The following is a 14,720-nucleotide window of genomic DNA, read 5'->3' as shown; positions in this document are numbered from 1 at the left end:
GACTCAAAATGATGACTTGTGTAAGTCATCTCACATTACAACTTTGTGTCACCATGTTGATCAAAATCATGAGATTTTTTATAACTTTCTCAGTTTTGTCCAAAACCTTCAGTAGGGCTCATTTTTGCGCATGGCTAGGGCCTTCTGAATATACATTACAATCACCACCTCATAATTGTCTGTGGGCAAACTCCAGAGCCCCATATGTCTCTCAAATTTGTGCTATTTCTGCGTGATGACTTGCAACTATGGAAATGTTGATAACTTTTTCATTTCTCAATAAAAAAACTCCAGTAAGGGCTCAATTTCTGCGCATTGGCTGGGGCTTTCTGAATTTACAACCCAATCACACTCATGATGTGTGTGGAAAACTCCAGAGCCCCTCATGTCTTCCCCGCGCACCTCAGTGACGCGCATGGATGCAATCTGTAATAACTTTTTCAAGTTACATCCAAAATGGTCCGTGGTAGACTCAAACTCTCCGCCAAGGTCAGGGCTTTCTGATGGTACCACCACACACCACTAATCACGTGTACATGGATCAATATATCCACATAACACTTCACCAATCACGACTCCCGCACCGCTCCTGCACCTCAGGTCCATTTTCACCAATAAACTTGGTTGTTTATTGGTGTCTCCCACTGTTCAAAAGATTAAACATGATTCATTGTAACATCTTCTTCTACTGCAACTTCCAAGAAGCCAGGTTAAAGCAACTGTAATGCATAAACCAATGAAACTATCAATTTTAGAACACTATACATTTTCATGTCATGAGTTTTTCATGGGTTTTTTTAACATTGATGCATTCTGAATCAAGCATAAAAGTCTACATGAGATTCTGTTTCACTTCAATGGATTCTTATTGAACACTTCAATTGATTCTCATTCAGGCATGTCATACAAATATCTCAAGGTTTTTGAATAGAGAATAACTAAGTACATTTTTTAATACTCAACATCTTCCATATCATCATACAATGCTAACCTATCAAGTGCTGAAGACACTGCTTTCTCAGTTGCACTCAATACTGTTTGTTTGACAATCTCTTCCTCTTCATCTGCATCCTTATCTTCCTCTTCGTCCTCAATAATAACCAAATTGACTTCATTTCCAACAACATTCCTATCTTCTGCTACTGGTTGGTCTACTGGTAGTTCTACTCGTTGTTCTATTGGTTGTTCTACTGGCCACAATCTGTCTGCCAATGAGAGACATCCAGGAATCATCGACATTCCTTGTTCACCAATACTTGACACAAACCTACCAAGTCCTCCCCAATCCTGTGAAAGACCATTATCACCAGCTTGAGCTACTGTACCTCGAAACACCTGTTGAAATTTGTTAGATGACTTCCGCATATGGTGCAAAAGTCGTATCAATCGAGTGTGAAGGAGATTTATTGCCGAAATTTTGCGAGACTGAGGGTCAATATGACTTAGGGTGGGATGGTTGAGAAGGGGTTGAATGGCTTCGACGTCAGGTAAGCCGGGCTCCAACATACCATGGAGAAGACATTGAAGAAGATGAGAGATTCGGGTACGAGTGTTGATGATCCATCGCATTTCACGTCGTACTTCCCACCCAATTCTACGCAGTTCCTCTTCGGATCGTTCAAGGTAAGAAAGCTGTCGCATTCCGTATTGAGTCGAGGGATCGATTGCCCATGGTTCATTGTGATTGGTGAAGAGACCTTCACTCCAAAAAGGATCATCCGGCGCAATCTGGAACAGCGTTGCGTACTCAATATCAGGAGGATACGCAAGGCGATTAGGGAATTTTTGACGAAAAGTGTTGAGGCGTTCTTGGTAGCGATCAACGGCCTTGCCGAGAGCGGCAGCATGCTTTCGTATTGAGGCAAGAACAGCAGTCCTGCCAGAAACACCTGTATTTCTAGTTAGTACTGTTCCTACGGATAATTTTGAGATGAAGCATGTACTTACCTAAGTTTGAATCTCGACCATGAGCTTGAGATTGGTTAAGGGGCAACTTTTCCTTGAATATTGCAATCAACCTAGATCGGACATCTCGCATGCAGTACCAAACCATTAGAAGGCCATCGTGCTCAGGCCCTGAGAACGAGTTTCAGTCACAATTATCATGTCATTTGATTTTAAATATACACTTACTAGTTAGCAATGCAAGCACATCTGCTGCTCCAACCTTTCTTCGCTGTGTCGTGATTTTTTCCTGGAGTTCATTCAACCTTTGTGCCCGTGATATTTCATACTCAGCAGTAGGAACAGGGCTATTCCTGCAAATTTTAAATCAATCATTGTGAGTATCAGTCATCAGTATCTTATATAGATTATAGACCGGCATACCAGAGCTTCTGAATCTCTTGTTCTAGACATAGCAATCGTCCCAGTTCAAGTTTTTGTTGCTCTTCTGCATGCTTCTTGCTGGCTTGTGCGTTCCTTTCCAATATCCATTGCTCCCTGAGAAAATCAGCTGAATAAAACTGTCGGTCAGGATCGTAGGGGTTGCGTTGCGTGTACAGATTCAATAGTCCTTCGCTTGCTTCCTTCTTGACCTGGTTGGCGTTGTTCAACTTGCTGAGGAGCCATTTCCCTGTAACATTCCCAAAGAATTAGTACTAAGAGGGATTTGAAACTAAAAAAGAAGAGACTTACCACTGGTTGATTTTAGATTCTCGTTGTAAAAGTTGCAGCGCCAGTGTAACGCCCAAAATCGATGTAACCGGGTTGATGTCCGAAGCACTGCTACTAGGGCTGATAGGAACGACCACAGTCGCTCCAGACCTTCACCGTCGGATAGACCCCAGTACTTGTTGTATCGAGGATTGTAAACTATTTGGCATGCCCATTCGTGGACGTATGCATGGAACACAGCTGTCCCAAACATCAATCGAGTCTGAAAATTGGGTAAGAGACCCCTCTGATTCAGTAATAAAAAAGGTGAGTTGATAAATCGGAAGAAACAAAATAAACAATCAAGTGGCAGAAATTCTTACCTTCTTGATGTGTGCATCAAGGTGACACCCAATGTCGTAGAGAACGCCAAACTTGATATTGGGGAGTTGTTCTAGAAAGTATCCCAGTATGCTGACTGGATAATGCAATCTACACATTGAGATCGACTGAGTTAGATGTGGAAATCAAAATTCGAGGTGGAAATAAATTACTCACTTCTCAGATTCCTCATGGAGGTTTGCCATCTTGAGCATGAGGTCGTGTCGACATGCAAACGCAAAAAGTCCATTATCATCACACGATTTCCTCCAGGTGGCGCTGCTTCGGGTGTCATTTGCTGCTGTGTGAGAGTCTGAGCAAGCAGTCTGCAGAATGAGACAAGGTAGATAACAAAAGATCAGCCGATGCAGTATTCAAGATCTGTGGAATCATGTGAGCGACAAACCTTGATATCGCTGGCTAGTGCAGCAGTATTCTTACACAAGTCGGCCACCTTTGTGATCTGCAAGGGTAAAAGGAAGGATGAGGGATATTCGTGCTCGGCTGGGTTGTCTTTGCTGGCATAAGAGTAATGACGGTGTTGAAAGTTGCCATCGGCGCATATGATGACATCAGGTTCATCTGGTGATACTTTTACTTCACCTTCTCTGGGTCCAAAGCAGCGAGAACACTTGTCGGCATATACTTCTAGTAAACTGAGCTCGAGTCCTTCTATGTAAAGTAGTTCTTGATGATATAATATTCGCCGGTAAAGATCAATTGAATGGGTTATAGGTTTTCTAAGTTCCCGCTTGCAAATTGTTCCATTACGAAGCTGGCCATAGAGGGGTGAAGCTGATCGATCGTCCAGGAAACCTCCAAGAGCGTCAATAAAGGAACTTGTTGAAAGTGCCGAGGTCTGCCAAAGTCGGTTATGGAATTGAATGAGAGGAATCGAGAAGGCTGTGTGTGGTTGGGAAGGTGAGCTTGCGAAGTATCCTGCATAGAGAAGGCGGATGACATCTGGACAACACTTGCAAAACGTGAATTGGTAACTGCTTAATCGACCTAGTAAAACAGAATTATAGATGATAAGTGTAAGAATAAAAAATGAAAGCTGTCACCACTTACCATACATGTCAATGAGGTCGATCAGCCGGGTGGTTTGGTTATTACAGCGGCATTCGGGCTGGTTGGCTAGGTATGACATGCTAGTTGTCCAATTCTGGGTTGCATGCTGACGCTCAAGGTATACAGCGGTGACAGGAGCTGCAAGAGCAACCCATTGTTTTTCGAAGTTGAGCCGTTTTTGAGCATAGTGTTGCGCTCTTGCAGCCTCAGCTAGTCGTTCGGCCGCGCCATCAAGGGTAGGGACAGGTGGGTCATCTTGAGGGTCATAGTTGACATCGGGTTGATTGTTCCAATCGTCTTCGTGTTCATCGTGTCTATCCAGTTCAGCTGGTGGTTCAACTGGTCGAGCTGGTCCAATTCCGAGGTTCTGCAGGAGATTAACGGCTCGATCGTGGGGGATATGATGACGGTCAGGTTCGGTGTCTCGATGTCGCTTTGGCTTTATACTGGGGAAGAATTTTTGATCTCTGGGAAGTCTGGGCATCTTGATGCAAAGGGCGGTATTTGGATAGATTTTCGATGTTGATAGATGAGGTTGATGAGGTGTTCAGAACAGTTGATATCACAATCCTTCGTTCGGCCAGACCAGTGAGGTACAAATCCGGTTGTCTTACTCAAAGGTCCCAAGGTTATCAGGGCTCTGAATCCGGTCAGAGGTGAAAACACTTGTTGGTCTAATGAAAGGATTGATCTTCAATTGTTGAGTGTTGATTTTTGATAGGGATGTGATTGGTTGTTGATGGTTGATATGATTAAACTTGAGAACCATCGGTCGCTTCGAAGTTTTGAGTGGAACAAGTCAAAAGTTGATCGAAAGCCACAAGCCTTGGTGTAGACAAAGTCGGGGTGGGTCACCTGGCGAGTAGCCCGAATCGGACGTATGGCCGGTACCGGGGGTATGTGCGATTGAGGGACTTGGTTGTTTTTTGTTGATTTTGAGGCCAAATAATCGGCGATAGCGGCGATAGTGGCGATAATCGGCGATAGACCTCTTCACTGTCTAGAGCAGTGGTACAGGGTCACTTCGTACACTGCTCTAGATAGCTGTATAGGAAGTCCGGAGGTGCATCGAAGAGAGAAGCCTGAGAATTGAAGCCGCTAAGCCAAATTGCTCGACTCTCGCGGGAAAACTTGGACAAGCTTTTTGAATATGACAGTATCAATACATACTTATCAATAATCATTGGCTTCCGTTTGCTTCCGTGCCGTGAATGATCCGAAGCCAGCATTTGCGATTCATTCGGATCAACCAACTCAGGGACGCGCAGTTCAACAAAGTGTTGAATCTGGCCAAGTAGCAGAAAACCTTTCATGATTGTTCTACGATGGTTTTTCACGCTTACTCACACTAGGAGTAAGTATAAAACTAGCGGTCAAAAAAAGATATGCGACCCATATTCAGCTTGCCCTACGTCAGACTCACACAGCCAGGTGAATGTGGGTCAAGACTCAAGGCAAGGTATGTATTGGTTGTTGCAGGCTCATTGTACTGATTGCAATCCGAACCGACGCGGCTGTCTGTCACTTGATCAGGGGAAGCGGACGGTGGTATGAGACCCAATACATGGACACTCGAGTCGATGGTGTCATGGTCAACCCGTAGCGATTGTTATGGTTTTGCCAGAGTTTCATGACCGGTGCACTTTCAAGCGAGAGGTTGCGATGACCTCCCAAAATGAAAGTTTCGACTGGCTACGTCATTCGGTTTCCGGTCAAATAGCCATGTTGAGATCTGGTTATAGTGGCAATTATTGCGCATGGCATTCCTCAGCGATCCAAATCGGTTCACGCAACCAGCTGCTCTCAATAAAATGACCAAAAGTGCATATACTTTGCCTCTATGCACCATTGCGTCTCCCCCCTTTTGGCCTCGTGTTTCGCGTCTTCTCATCACCATATATAATTTAAGTTTCATTTTTCTTCAGTTATTTTCATCTTCCCCATCGAAGTTTCTCCCGCCAGTCGGGTTCTTTCGATCGTCATCTTTTCCCTAACACCAGTGTAGGTCGCCGGACGCCATCTCACAACGCTCAAGACACTGTTGACTGCTGCACTGATATTTGCTGTGAATCATCTTAGCATCTGTATCTTAGAATCGACGTTGTTTGTGTTTTAGTCTTTTGTTTGCGTCACTTATCCTTATAATCTAATTTATCGTCATACCAGTTTAATCAATATTTGAGTGTACCATAACCCTCATCCAGATCATCAACACAGTTTCTTATTTATCCTATACGATCTTCTTAGCGCTATCAAATGGGCACGTCGGCATTTTTGAGGTTTGTTCTAGTCGCAATCGCAGGAATTGGACTGGCCAACGGTCAATTCGCCTCTGTAGGACTTTCGGGATTCGGAAATCCATACGGACAACTTGGCGGCTTTAATCAGTTCTCTCCTGTCGGTCAATTTGGAACCATAGGTCAATTTGGCGGCCAACAGTTCGGAAATCAATTCGGACAAGGTTTCAACCAGTTCTCTCCATTTGGACAATTTGGAGGTATAGGCCAATTTGGGGGTCAACAGTTCGGAAATGTGGGTTGTTTCAAACTCACTCTTGTCCTTCTATCACGTACTGAACAAACACGTCTCTTTGAAGGCGTACGGTGCATACGGTCCATACGGCAACTTTTATCGTCAACAACGTGAAGCGCGTCGTCTTCAATTGCAATATGCAAATTTGCTAAGAGGTCAACAGTTTGGCTACGGTGGTCTTGGTGGTCTTGGTGGTTTTGGTGGTTTTGGTGGTCAATATGGCATACTTGGTGGTGGGCGCGGTGGGCGTCTACGCGGTGGTCAACAGCTTGGTCAATTCGGCGGCTTCAATCAATTAGGTGGTTTCAATCAATTAGGTGGTTTTAATCAATTAGGTGGTTTCAATCAATTAGGTGGTTTCAATCAATTGGGAGGTTTCAATCAATTAGGTGGTTTCAATCAATTAGGTGGTTTCAATCAATTAGGTGGTTTCAATCAATTAGGTGGTTTCAATCAATTAGGTGTTCAACAGTTTGGTCAACTAGGTGGTCTTGGCGGTCTTGGTGGCCAGTTTGGTGGTCAGCAGTTTGGGCAACTTGGGGGTCAAGTAGGACTTGCAAGACCGCCGGCTGGGTACGTACTTGCTAGTTCTACAGTTGGCTTGGGCGGAGGTGGATTTCCAATCCGCTCTGTCGACACCTCGGGGGATCAGAAACCTCAAGGCTCCCAGATACAGAGAGTAGCTACGGGGCCACCCTCAGACGAGCAAAGTAACAAACCTGTCAGTTCATTTTTCATGAATAACCTGCTTTCAAACGACATTCTCCTAAAAACATGCAACTGAAAATGCTCAAACCTTCGAAATGCCCTCTTCTGTCTCTCCATCCAGGGCTGTCGCAGTCGATCTTCCTCTGACGGGTCATGGGGTCATCCTCTCTGGTGGGGCGTGAGTTACCCATCCATCTACAAACTCGCAGTAAAAAACTTCGGTGAATGTAATTTCAGCCCTCACTGACATATGTCCTTTTTTCCGGCCACGAAATAATGCAGTGGGGAGACGATTGTGAAGAAACAATGACAAAACCCGCCGGTGTAGCGGGATCACAGGAACCAGTTACTGGCCTACCCAACGCTCCGCAGAGTCAGCGAATGGCAAATACAGCAGGTCTCCCGGCTGAGGCTTCGCCGTATGACCCAAAGATGCCTATGATGCCTTCTTACGGTCCCTTGAGTATGTACTTTTTTCATTGGCCTATTGAATTCATCGCACCAATCGTCTCAATGTGTTGGTCTGTATCTCACTCGTACCCGTAGGTCAACCTGCATACCAGCGAAACATGGCACCAATGGAATACCAAGGACTCAACAGTAACATCAATGGTTTATATAACAGCGCAATCCCTATGAATCCATCAAATGAGCTTGTAGGCCATTCTGGAGGGCAAAGAATTCCTTTTGGTCAAATTGGTAGACCAAGCGGCGACTCCAGTCTTATGCAAGACAACACTCCACGACCAGAAACCGCGAACGGAATTCCTCAAACGCCTCCAGGAGTTACTCAAAGTCCCAATGGCCCACTAGGAGTTGTCCCAGAACCATATCAATCACCTCAAACCTATGTTTCCAATCAACCGGTGATGAATGCTAACCAATTGACGGGCGTTAAGCCTAAGCAGTGAAGCCTGGCTGCTCATGGATCGATATGAGAGCATACAGAATGTTGTATACCATATACCAGTTGTTGTAGTTTGCTTATAAAACATGACCAAAAAGATGACTATGCTAAATGCGATTTCAATCTATCCAAAGGAAGGCTTCAGAAAATCGAGCAATCAATCTGAGCCACCATATAGACGAAAAATTTCGCAGTCAGGAGCCTTGTCTACTCGATGATTAGCATCATCACAAAGGTAGAATCATTTTGGACGTTTCTCTTACCTTACAGCCATTTACAGGTCACCTCAGGTGGGTGACCATGTACTTAGTAGCGCCCCCATCAGGATGACTGCCACAAATCCTCAGGGAGTCGAAAGCTGACGGTGTATGACCGTGCCCACAGGTGAAACGATTGCAGTGTATAGACCCCGAGGTCCCCACGGAGTGAGTTCAGGAATGCTGAGCATCCAAAGGGTGCGCGAGATCATACTATACTATGATGGACCGGTGAAGTCATTGCTTCAAATCTTCTATTTTTCTCTTCATCTTGACCTCGGGTAATGGCGTCCGAGTCCAGAAACCCTCGATCCTGACTCAAGAACGACCCATGGCAGGCCTCGGTTGCCGTGTCAGTGTAATGGATCACGATGGTCTTGCAATCCGAGAAGTGTGATACCCTGTATATGATCGGTTTTAGTGTTGCGTTGACCAAAGTACATAGCACATAATGTAGCGCCCCCACAAGCCGAAGTGATGATTAACGACATGCTCTTCATTGAAATCACCGGGCGTCACTTGCTCAAATTTCTTTGGCGCTCTTGATCATCATAGCGCTCTTTATGTCTGGGGTGAACATGGATATATATAGATATGCCGAGTTGTCTAAGGTTGTCTACCCCCGCCGGTTGTCATAGGCTCCCCGATTACCACACCTGGACCACCAAGACCTAATCTGAGGACGCTCGCGACCGACGGCTGATATGCCTTCAGATTTCTCGCGATCAGATCAAGAAAGGTGATATTTCTTCAATATTTTCGTATGTATTGTTGACCCCTGCGTACTCTACAATCCATAAAATCATCTTCCTTTTGACACACACAAGCTCACAAAAAACTACACGATGCATGCATCAGCTTTAATTCTGACTGCCTTTTGTGCCACCACTTTTTTGCCTACAACTCAGGGCGGAAATGTTGTTGTAGATTTCAGATTCAAAGCTGATGATAAAGTTGAAGATCTTCCCAAGAAGACCAAATTCTTATTTTTTTGTGAAAAGAAAATCACCGAAGTCTTCGAATATCTCAAGGGTACGGCACCTAAACCTACTGAGCTTGAACTTTCGATTTCGGATGCTTGTGTGTTCCTCCCTGGTGGCGGTAAAAAACAATTTGGTTTCAGGTACGTTAATTCTTTGGGTTTCAGAACGTTTTTACAAAGCCTCTCATATTTACGAACATATCAAGCTGATTGGTGAAACAAATCTTGTTTTCAGGCGTGCAGAAGTATTACCAAAGTATGAACCCAAGACAGTCGAAACTGGGAAGAAGATTTATCATCATGTAAGCATGCCAAATTTCTCACTTCTCATGACGAAGCAAGTCGACTTCATACTTACTCCATATTTTATTTCATCATGATATCAAAAGAGTGTGAAACTTGATAACAAGCACCCGATCAATGCATCTCACCAGTACATCCTCGCCAGCCTTGAGGACCCCAAGGTGAGTGACTACATTGAACTTGGCATCCAGACAAGCTAATCATGTGAATCTCGATGGTACCGCAATTTCCACGATTTTTGTCAAAAATCTAGCTGGGTGAGTGTGCAACATGTAATGATAATCCATCGTGAAATCTCAATATGCTGACATTTATCAAACGCTCCTGGGTTCACTTTTGAAGGGAGTTCAATCTACGATATCATTTGGGGGACAGAGTTCGAAGGCACTAGGATCGATAAGTTTACACCGGATGAAAAGGCTAATAATTTCAGAGTCAGAGATTTCGCGAGGAAAACCTTTGCAACGATCCCAGCCAGTGATACAAGTATTGTAAACTTTGCAATTGAAGTAGATGTAAGCACTTCTGACTTGAAACTGTGTTCAGTTACCCAGGATCATAATGGAACTCATGTTGATGTTTTGGCTCTTGATAAATCTCTATATATTGATCTTCTCAGTTCACAAGCAAGTAAGTGATTTTGTCACAAAGAGACTGAAATACCATTAGTATTACATTATGCTGAGCATTATTTGTTTTCTTGATATATCTACAACAGCAGTCTTCAAGTTCATTCATCAAAAGACCAAGAACCACTGAAAAAAGTGGGAGAAGCTCACAAGAATGATGATAAGGCAAAAGCAAGTTATGGAAATTGTGAACTACATGTACAGCTCATCAAATTGTGAGTGAAATATATGATCAACAAATGTTTTCTTCACCAGTCAACTGTTTGACATTATTACAGTCCTATTGCAAATGGAACAGAAAAGCTCGAGGATAGAAACAATGTACCTTTCTTTGGCATCCAAGTGAGTTTATGACTACTGAACTTGTCTTGACAAAGGTATTTGATGTGAGTGATAAACTAATCATGTCATCTTCCATGAATCTTATTCTACAGCCACCCATCAAAGAGAGAGAATCAGTCTTTCATTCAAGAGTCTTTGTGGAGGATGCACCATTGACAACTGATCCAAATGGTCCCTCAGCATCTGCAAACACCACTTCTACCAATACCACCACTACTACTGGTACTGGTAATGGCACCAGTACTGGTAATGGCACCAGTACTGGCAGTGGTACTGGTAATGTCACTGGTACTGGTACTGGTACCAAAACTGGAGGTAAAACGTAAGGATCCCATCTCCTGTATTTTTAAAAACTGCTAGAAGCAACATAGGTTTGGTTATGTACAACTGACATGAAATACTATGTCTCAAAAACAAATGATGGTAGTGGGAAGAAACTATAGTTACCCAAACTCACAGATCTTTCTCAGTGTGAAATTTGATACCTAGTAATGTTTAACTCTTTAGAGAATCATTAACCATTGAAATAAAAATCCTCATTTAATTACATATCAATGCCAAGAAATCAAGCATACTTTCACAAGATTTTGGGAAAGCACAACTTGAATCCAAAGTATTCATGATTTAAATGAATGATGCAAGACAGTGTCAAATTGACTGAGATTTGAAAAGAAAAAATAAGTAGTTCAACTGCTACCAAGTAAACTCAGTTCAATCCTTGTTACTGTACAATATAAGGCCTCTGGAATCATGATTATCAATGTGCTTGGTCTTGATAATGATTTAGATCTCCACTGCATTAAAGAATCAGATGAATACAATCTTCCATAAGTTAAGAGAAAAACACAAGCCAACATACATATATTGATCCTTATTGCCTTGTTCAGAATATTTCTACCCTGGATAGGCCTTGAACTCTTACTCAACACTTATTATTCAACACTTTTATGTTCCTTGAACAGTATAAGGTTTTTTAAAACCCCATATAAAATCATTCTAATTTGGTCTCATATTGGATTAGCAAAACCCATTTTTTTCTTTCATGATATTATAAACCAGATTTTCCTTAGAAATGAATCACACAGAGCAAATAAATAGCTCAGAATACTTAAAACTTTGTCTTAATGGAAGAAACAATTGTTTTAAGCCAATGGGATCAATGTGGTTTCCATTGAAATTTATAAAGAACAGCAATACACAATATATCTACCAACCCTGCGCCAGCAACGCAGATGTTGCATGCTGCACTGTGCTTGTATTGCAGTTTTTCAGACCACATGCACCATAGAATTAATGTATAGGTTGCGGCCTCATGTGCTATGCAAAAAGATCCGTCATATCAATGGTTTGTTTGGGCTGCAACAATTACAATTCAACTAGCCAAATTGAGTGGCAGGCGCCGCACTTGTTAGAAGAGCTAATCTTTGATTGATTTGCAAAGGCTTCTGGAGGTATTTCTGGCTCAAGTATTGCCCAAGACAGCACCCTTCAATGTTAGTGACAATTGGTTGGATGCAAATTCAGCAAAATATGTATCATAATACCATGTTGATCACTGGATACAGTATGAGTAATACAGTGCTAGCCTAATTATATTACACAGTTAAGGGAAACATGTCCACCTGTCACCGACCAGTATCCCAATTCCATATCCGGTGCCAGCGTCTCCAAACTACTATATCTCTTCTGGGATGGTATCCGGTTCAATCCTCCTTTGATCAAATTTTTTCAACGCCTTAACCCATTGCATAATTAAGTTCAAATTGTGCACCTTTTGGAATTTCCCTCACAGCACTATGATTATACCATCCTTTGTCAAACCGGTACATACTCCATAAATAAGATTTCAAGTCTGGTAAAATAGATTTCATATGGCTTAGTTGTCCAGTAATCTTTTCAATCTCCTTTTTATTACATTTCTGGTTTGGGGAAAGCAATTCTTCTATTTTCTATATTCTCTCTTCTAGTTTCTCTTGAGGTGATCTTACTGCTCTTTTTTTCCATTCCATATAAACCCTAAATATTTTTGTTCAACTGCCCAGTTCAAGTTTTTTTGTGATTTGATTGTACACCTACGTTTTTGGTAATTTGTAGTATGTTTTCCATTCTTACGTCTTCTCCTTCACATTTCTCAAACATGCAATCAGCAACCCATCCAAAAACCTCTCTGATATTCAATATTGACTTTAAAATTTCTTTCCAGGCGTCTGCCATCCAACCAAAAGTTCCACATCCAGCAATGCCCCCAAACACAATCCAAGTGTCTATCCAAATGTGGTTTTGGAAGTCTTTTATTGTTAAGTATTTCCATTGAGTCGGTTGAGTACATCCTTGTCTATACGCCTTTTGCCAATCCACAATTTCTAACATTAAAGTTACTCCTAATAATGTCTTGAAATGATTTTTGACCAACTTAAAATCATCCCATGTTGTCTTGGCATCATTTTTATTTACAAAGGAATTAACCGATGGAATTTGTTTTTCTAATTTTTCATAATGTAAGTTCTTCATAATTGCCTTTGCACCGTCCAAGTGATTTTCATCTTTGTCTTCTGAATCACTCTCTTCATCTTTGTGTCCTTCTTTTTTTCTCTGTGTTTTCTTTGTTTCTCGGATACAACAAGTCATTGATCATACACAAAGAACCATCATTATTAACCACACTGCCCATAGGATTAGATCTAAAAAAAATTCCCAACACCTGAATACTTCTTTGTGAGTAAATGGGCCTAGAATTTTCCCTTGCCTATGTTCTTTAAATAAATTCTTCATAATCATATCTTTTACTGCCAAAGCTGATTTATGATTAGTTGGTGTACACCATTTCATACTCTTAATCATGTGCTTAGGAATACCTTGACTAAAAACTTCTGTAAGTCCTATCCAGGTCTTATTCCATTTTTCAAATAAGTTGCATTCTTCGAACAACACTGTCCATTCACCTAGATTCATGTCATTCTTTGCTTCTCTTGGCAAATTTCTTAACTGATTGGGATCATTCACTTTATGTATATCCTGTGGTTCTAGTTGTGCATTTGACAAACTCTTCAACAATTTAGACACTTGTATTTCATTTACTGTCACCTCATTGTTTCTATCATCCATCAAACAGAAAAACAATTCATTTGCCTGATTACAAACGTCACCAACATCATGTCAAACACAACAAGATTATTAGGAAATTAGAGGAGCAAACAAAAATTTGGACAACATAATTCAGTGCAAAAGTGACATTTTAAGGTATTGTCATCGTTTCTCTCATCTCACAAACACAAAAATAGAAAGAAAGGATTTTTTTCAAATAGTTTTGTATAAAGTTTCTTTTTTTCAACTTACTGATTATTTTGACTACCAGGAGTACTTATTTTGGGACTGGCAGTCGGTTCAATTGCTAACCTATTGAAACCGCCTTGTCCGATGGCTGGACCACCTCCATTTCCTGGAATAAAACCTCCTCTTCCACAACCTCTTCTATTATTACCAGATCCTCTGTTTGGATCAGAGTGGAAATTGTTTGGTTGGTGAAAGTTTGGTTGATGAAAAGTTGGTTGGTGAAACTTAGGTTGACTATGATAATGATTCACATGATGTTGATTATTTGGCTGATTATCTGCATGCTGATACGGATGATTTCGTGCTTGCTTTTTCTTTTTGTGATATAAAGGGTCAAATTTGGTTCCTAAATACGGTCTTGGTTGTCTATGTGTCCCACTACTGGAACCTGGTATTGGTGCGTTATGAGTATCTTGATTTCCCCATATTCCGACTCCTCTACCTGTCAATATGTTGGTGTGGTTATCAATAGTTGTTCCAGTTGTATCCCAAGTAGGGTTAAAGGAACCATCTAGTGGGTTGGTGTTCTGCATTGGAGCACCAAAGACAAATGTATTGTCCATGTAACTTTTGATAACAAAGACAAAAGAGGAACACATGTCAGATCTGGAGTTTTTAATATCATCTTTTGGAACATCAGGTATTGTTTCTTACTCGTAATCACCGTTAATTCTTTGCAT

At 41.8% G+C, this 14,720-nt stretch overlaps 4 protein-coding genes across 4 annotated transcripts; 2 read left to right on the top strand and 2 right to left on the bottom strand.

Moving 5' to 3' along the window:
• Nucleotides 1-769: 769 nt before the first annotated feature.
• Nucleotides 770-4,531, bottom strand: MELLADRAFT_59877 (uncharacterized protein; the record flags this gene model as incomplete). The annotated part of the gene is made up of 10 exons (XM_007405461.1): nucleotides 770-813; nucleotides 1,509-1,889; nucleotides 1,948-2,076; nucleotides 2,134-2,258; nucleotides 2,329-2,575; nucleotides 2,638-2,639; nucleotides 2,979-3,049; nucleotides 3,383-3,439; nucleotides 3,575-3,984; nucleotides 4,048-4,531. The coding sequence occupies 10 exons, from the start codon at nucleotides 4,529-4,531 to the stop codon at nucleotides 770-772; spliced, it is 1,950 nt and encodes a 649-aa protein (XP_007405523.1).
• Nucleotides 4,532-5,658: 1,127 nt separating this feature from the next.
• On the top strand, nucleotides 5,659-8,198 carry MELLADRAFT_102705 (uncharacterized protein; the record flags this gene model as incomplete). Its single annotated transcript, XM_007405758.1, has 7 exons — nucleotides 5,659-5,830; nucleotides 6,338-6,579; nucleotides 6,644-6,821; nucleotides 7,065-7,300; nucleotides 7,409-7,465; nucleotides 7,570-7,750; nucleotides 7,834-8,198. 7 exons carry the CDS (start codon nucleotides 5,659-5,661, stop codon nucleotides 8,196-8,198), a joined length of 1,431 nt encoding a protein of 476 aa, XP_007405820.1.
• Nucleotides 8,199-9,296: 1,098 nt separating this feature from the next.
• MELLADRAFT_92298 (uncharacterized protein) lies at nucleotides 9,297-11,033 on the top strand (the record flags this gene model as incomplete). The annotated part of the gene is made up of 9 exons (XM_007405759.1): nucleotides 9,297-9,574; nucleotides 9,669-9,735; nucleotides 9,823-9,897; nucleotides 9,990-9,993; nucleotides 10,079-10,251; nucleotides 10,356-10,366; nucleotides 10,455-10,580; nucleotides 10,644-10,707; nucleotides 10,800-11,033. 9 exons carry the CDS (start codon nucleotides 9,297-9,299, stop codon nucleotides 11,031-11,033), a joined length of 1,032 nt encoding a protein of 343 aa, XP_007405821.1.
• Nucleotides 11,034-14,039: 3,006 nt separating this feature from the next.
• Nucleotides 14,040-14,720, bottom strand: MELLADRAFT_102703 (uncharacterized protein; the record flags this gene model as incomplete). The annotated part of the gene is made up of 2 exons (XM_007405460.1): nucleotides 14,040-14,607; nucleotides 14,695-14,720. 2 exons carry the CDS (start codon nucleotides 14,718-14,720, stop codon nucleotides 14,040-14,042), a joined length of 594 nt encoding a protein of 197 aa, XP_007405522.1.

The sequence above is a fragment of the Melampsora larici-populina genome, assembly GCF_000204055.1.
Source record: "Melampsora larici-populina 98AG31 unplaced genomic scaffold MELLAscaffold_4, whole genome shotgun sequence".
NCBI lineage: Eukaryota > Fungi > Basidiomycota > Pucciniomycetes > Pucciniales > Melampsoraceae > Melampsora > Melampsora laricis-populina.
This window is presented reverse-complemented; position numbering and strand designations above follow the sequence as displayed.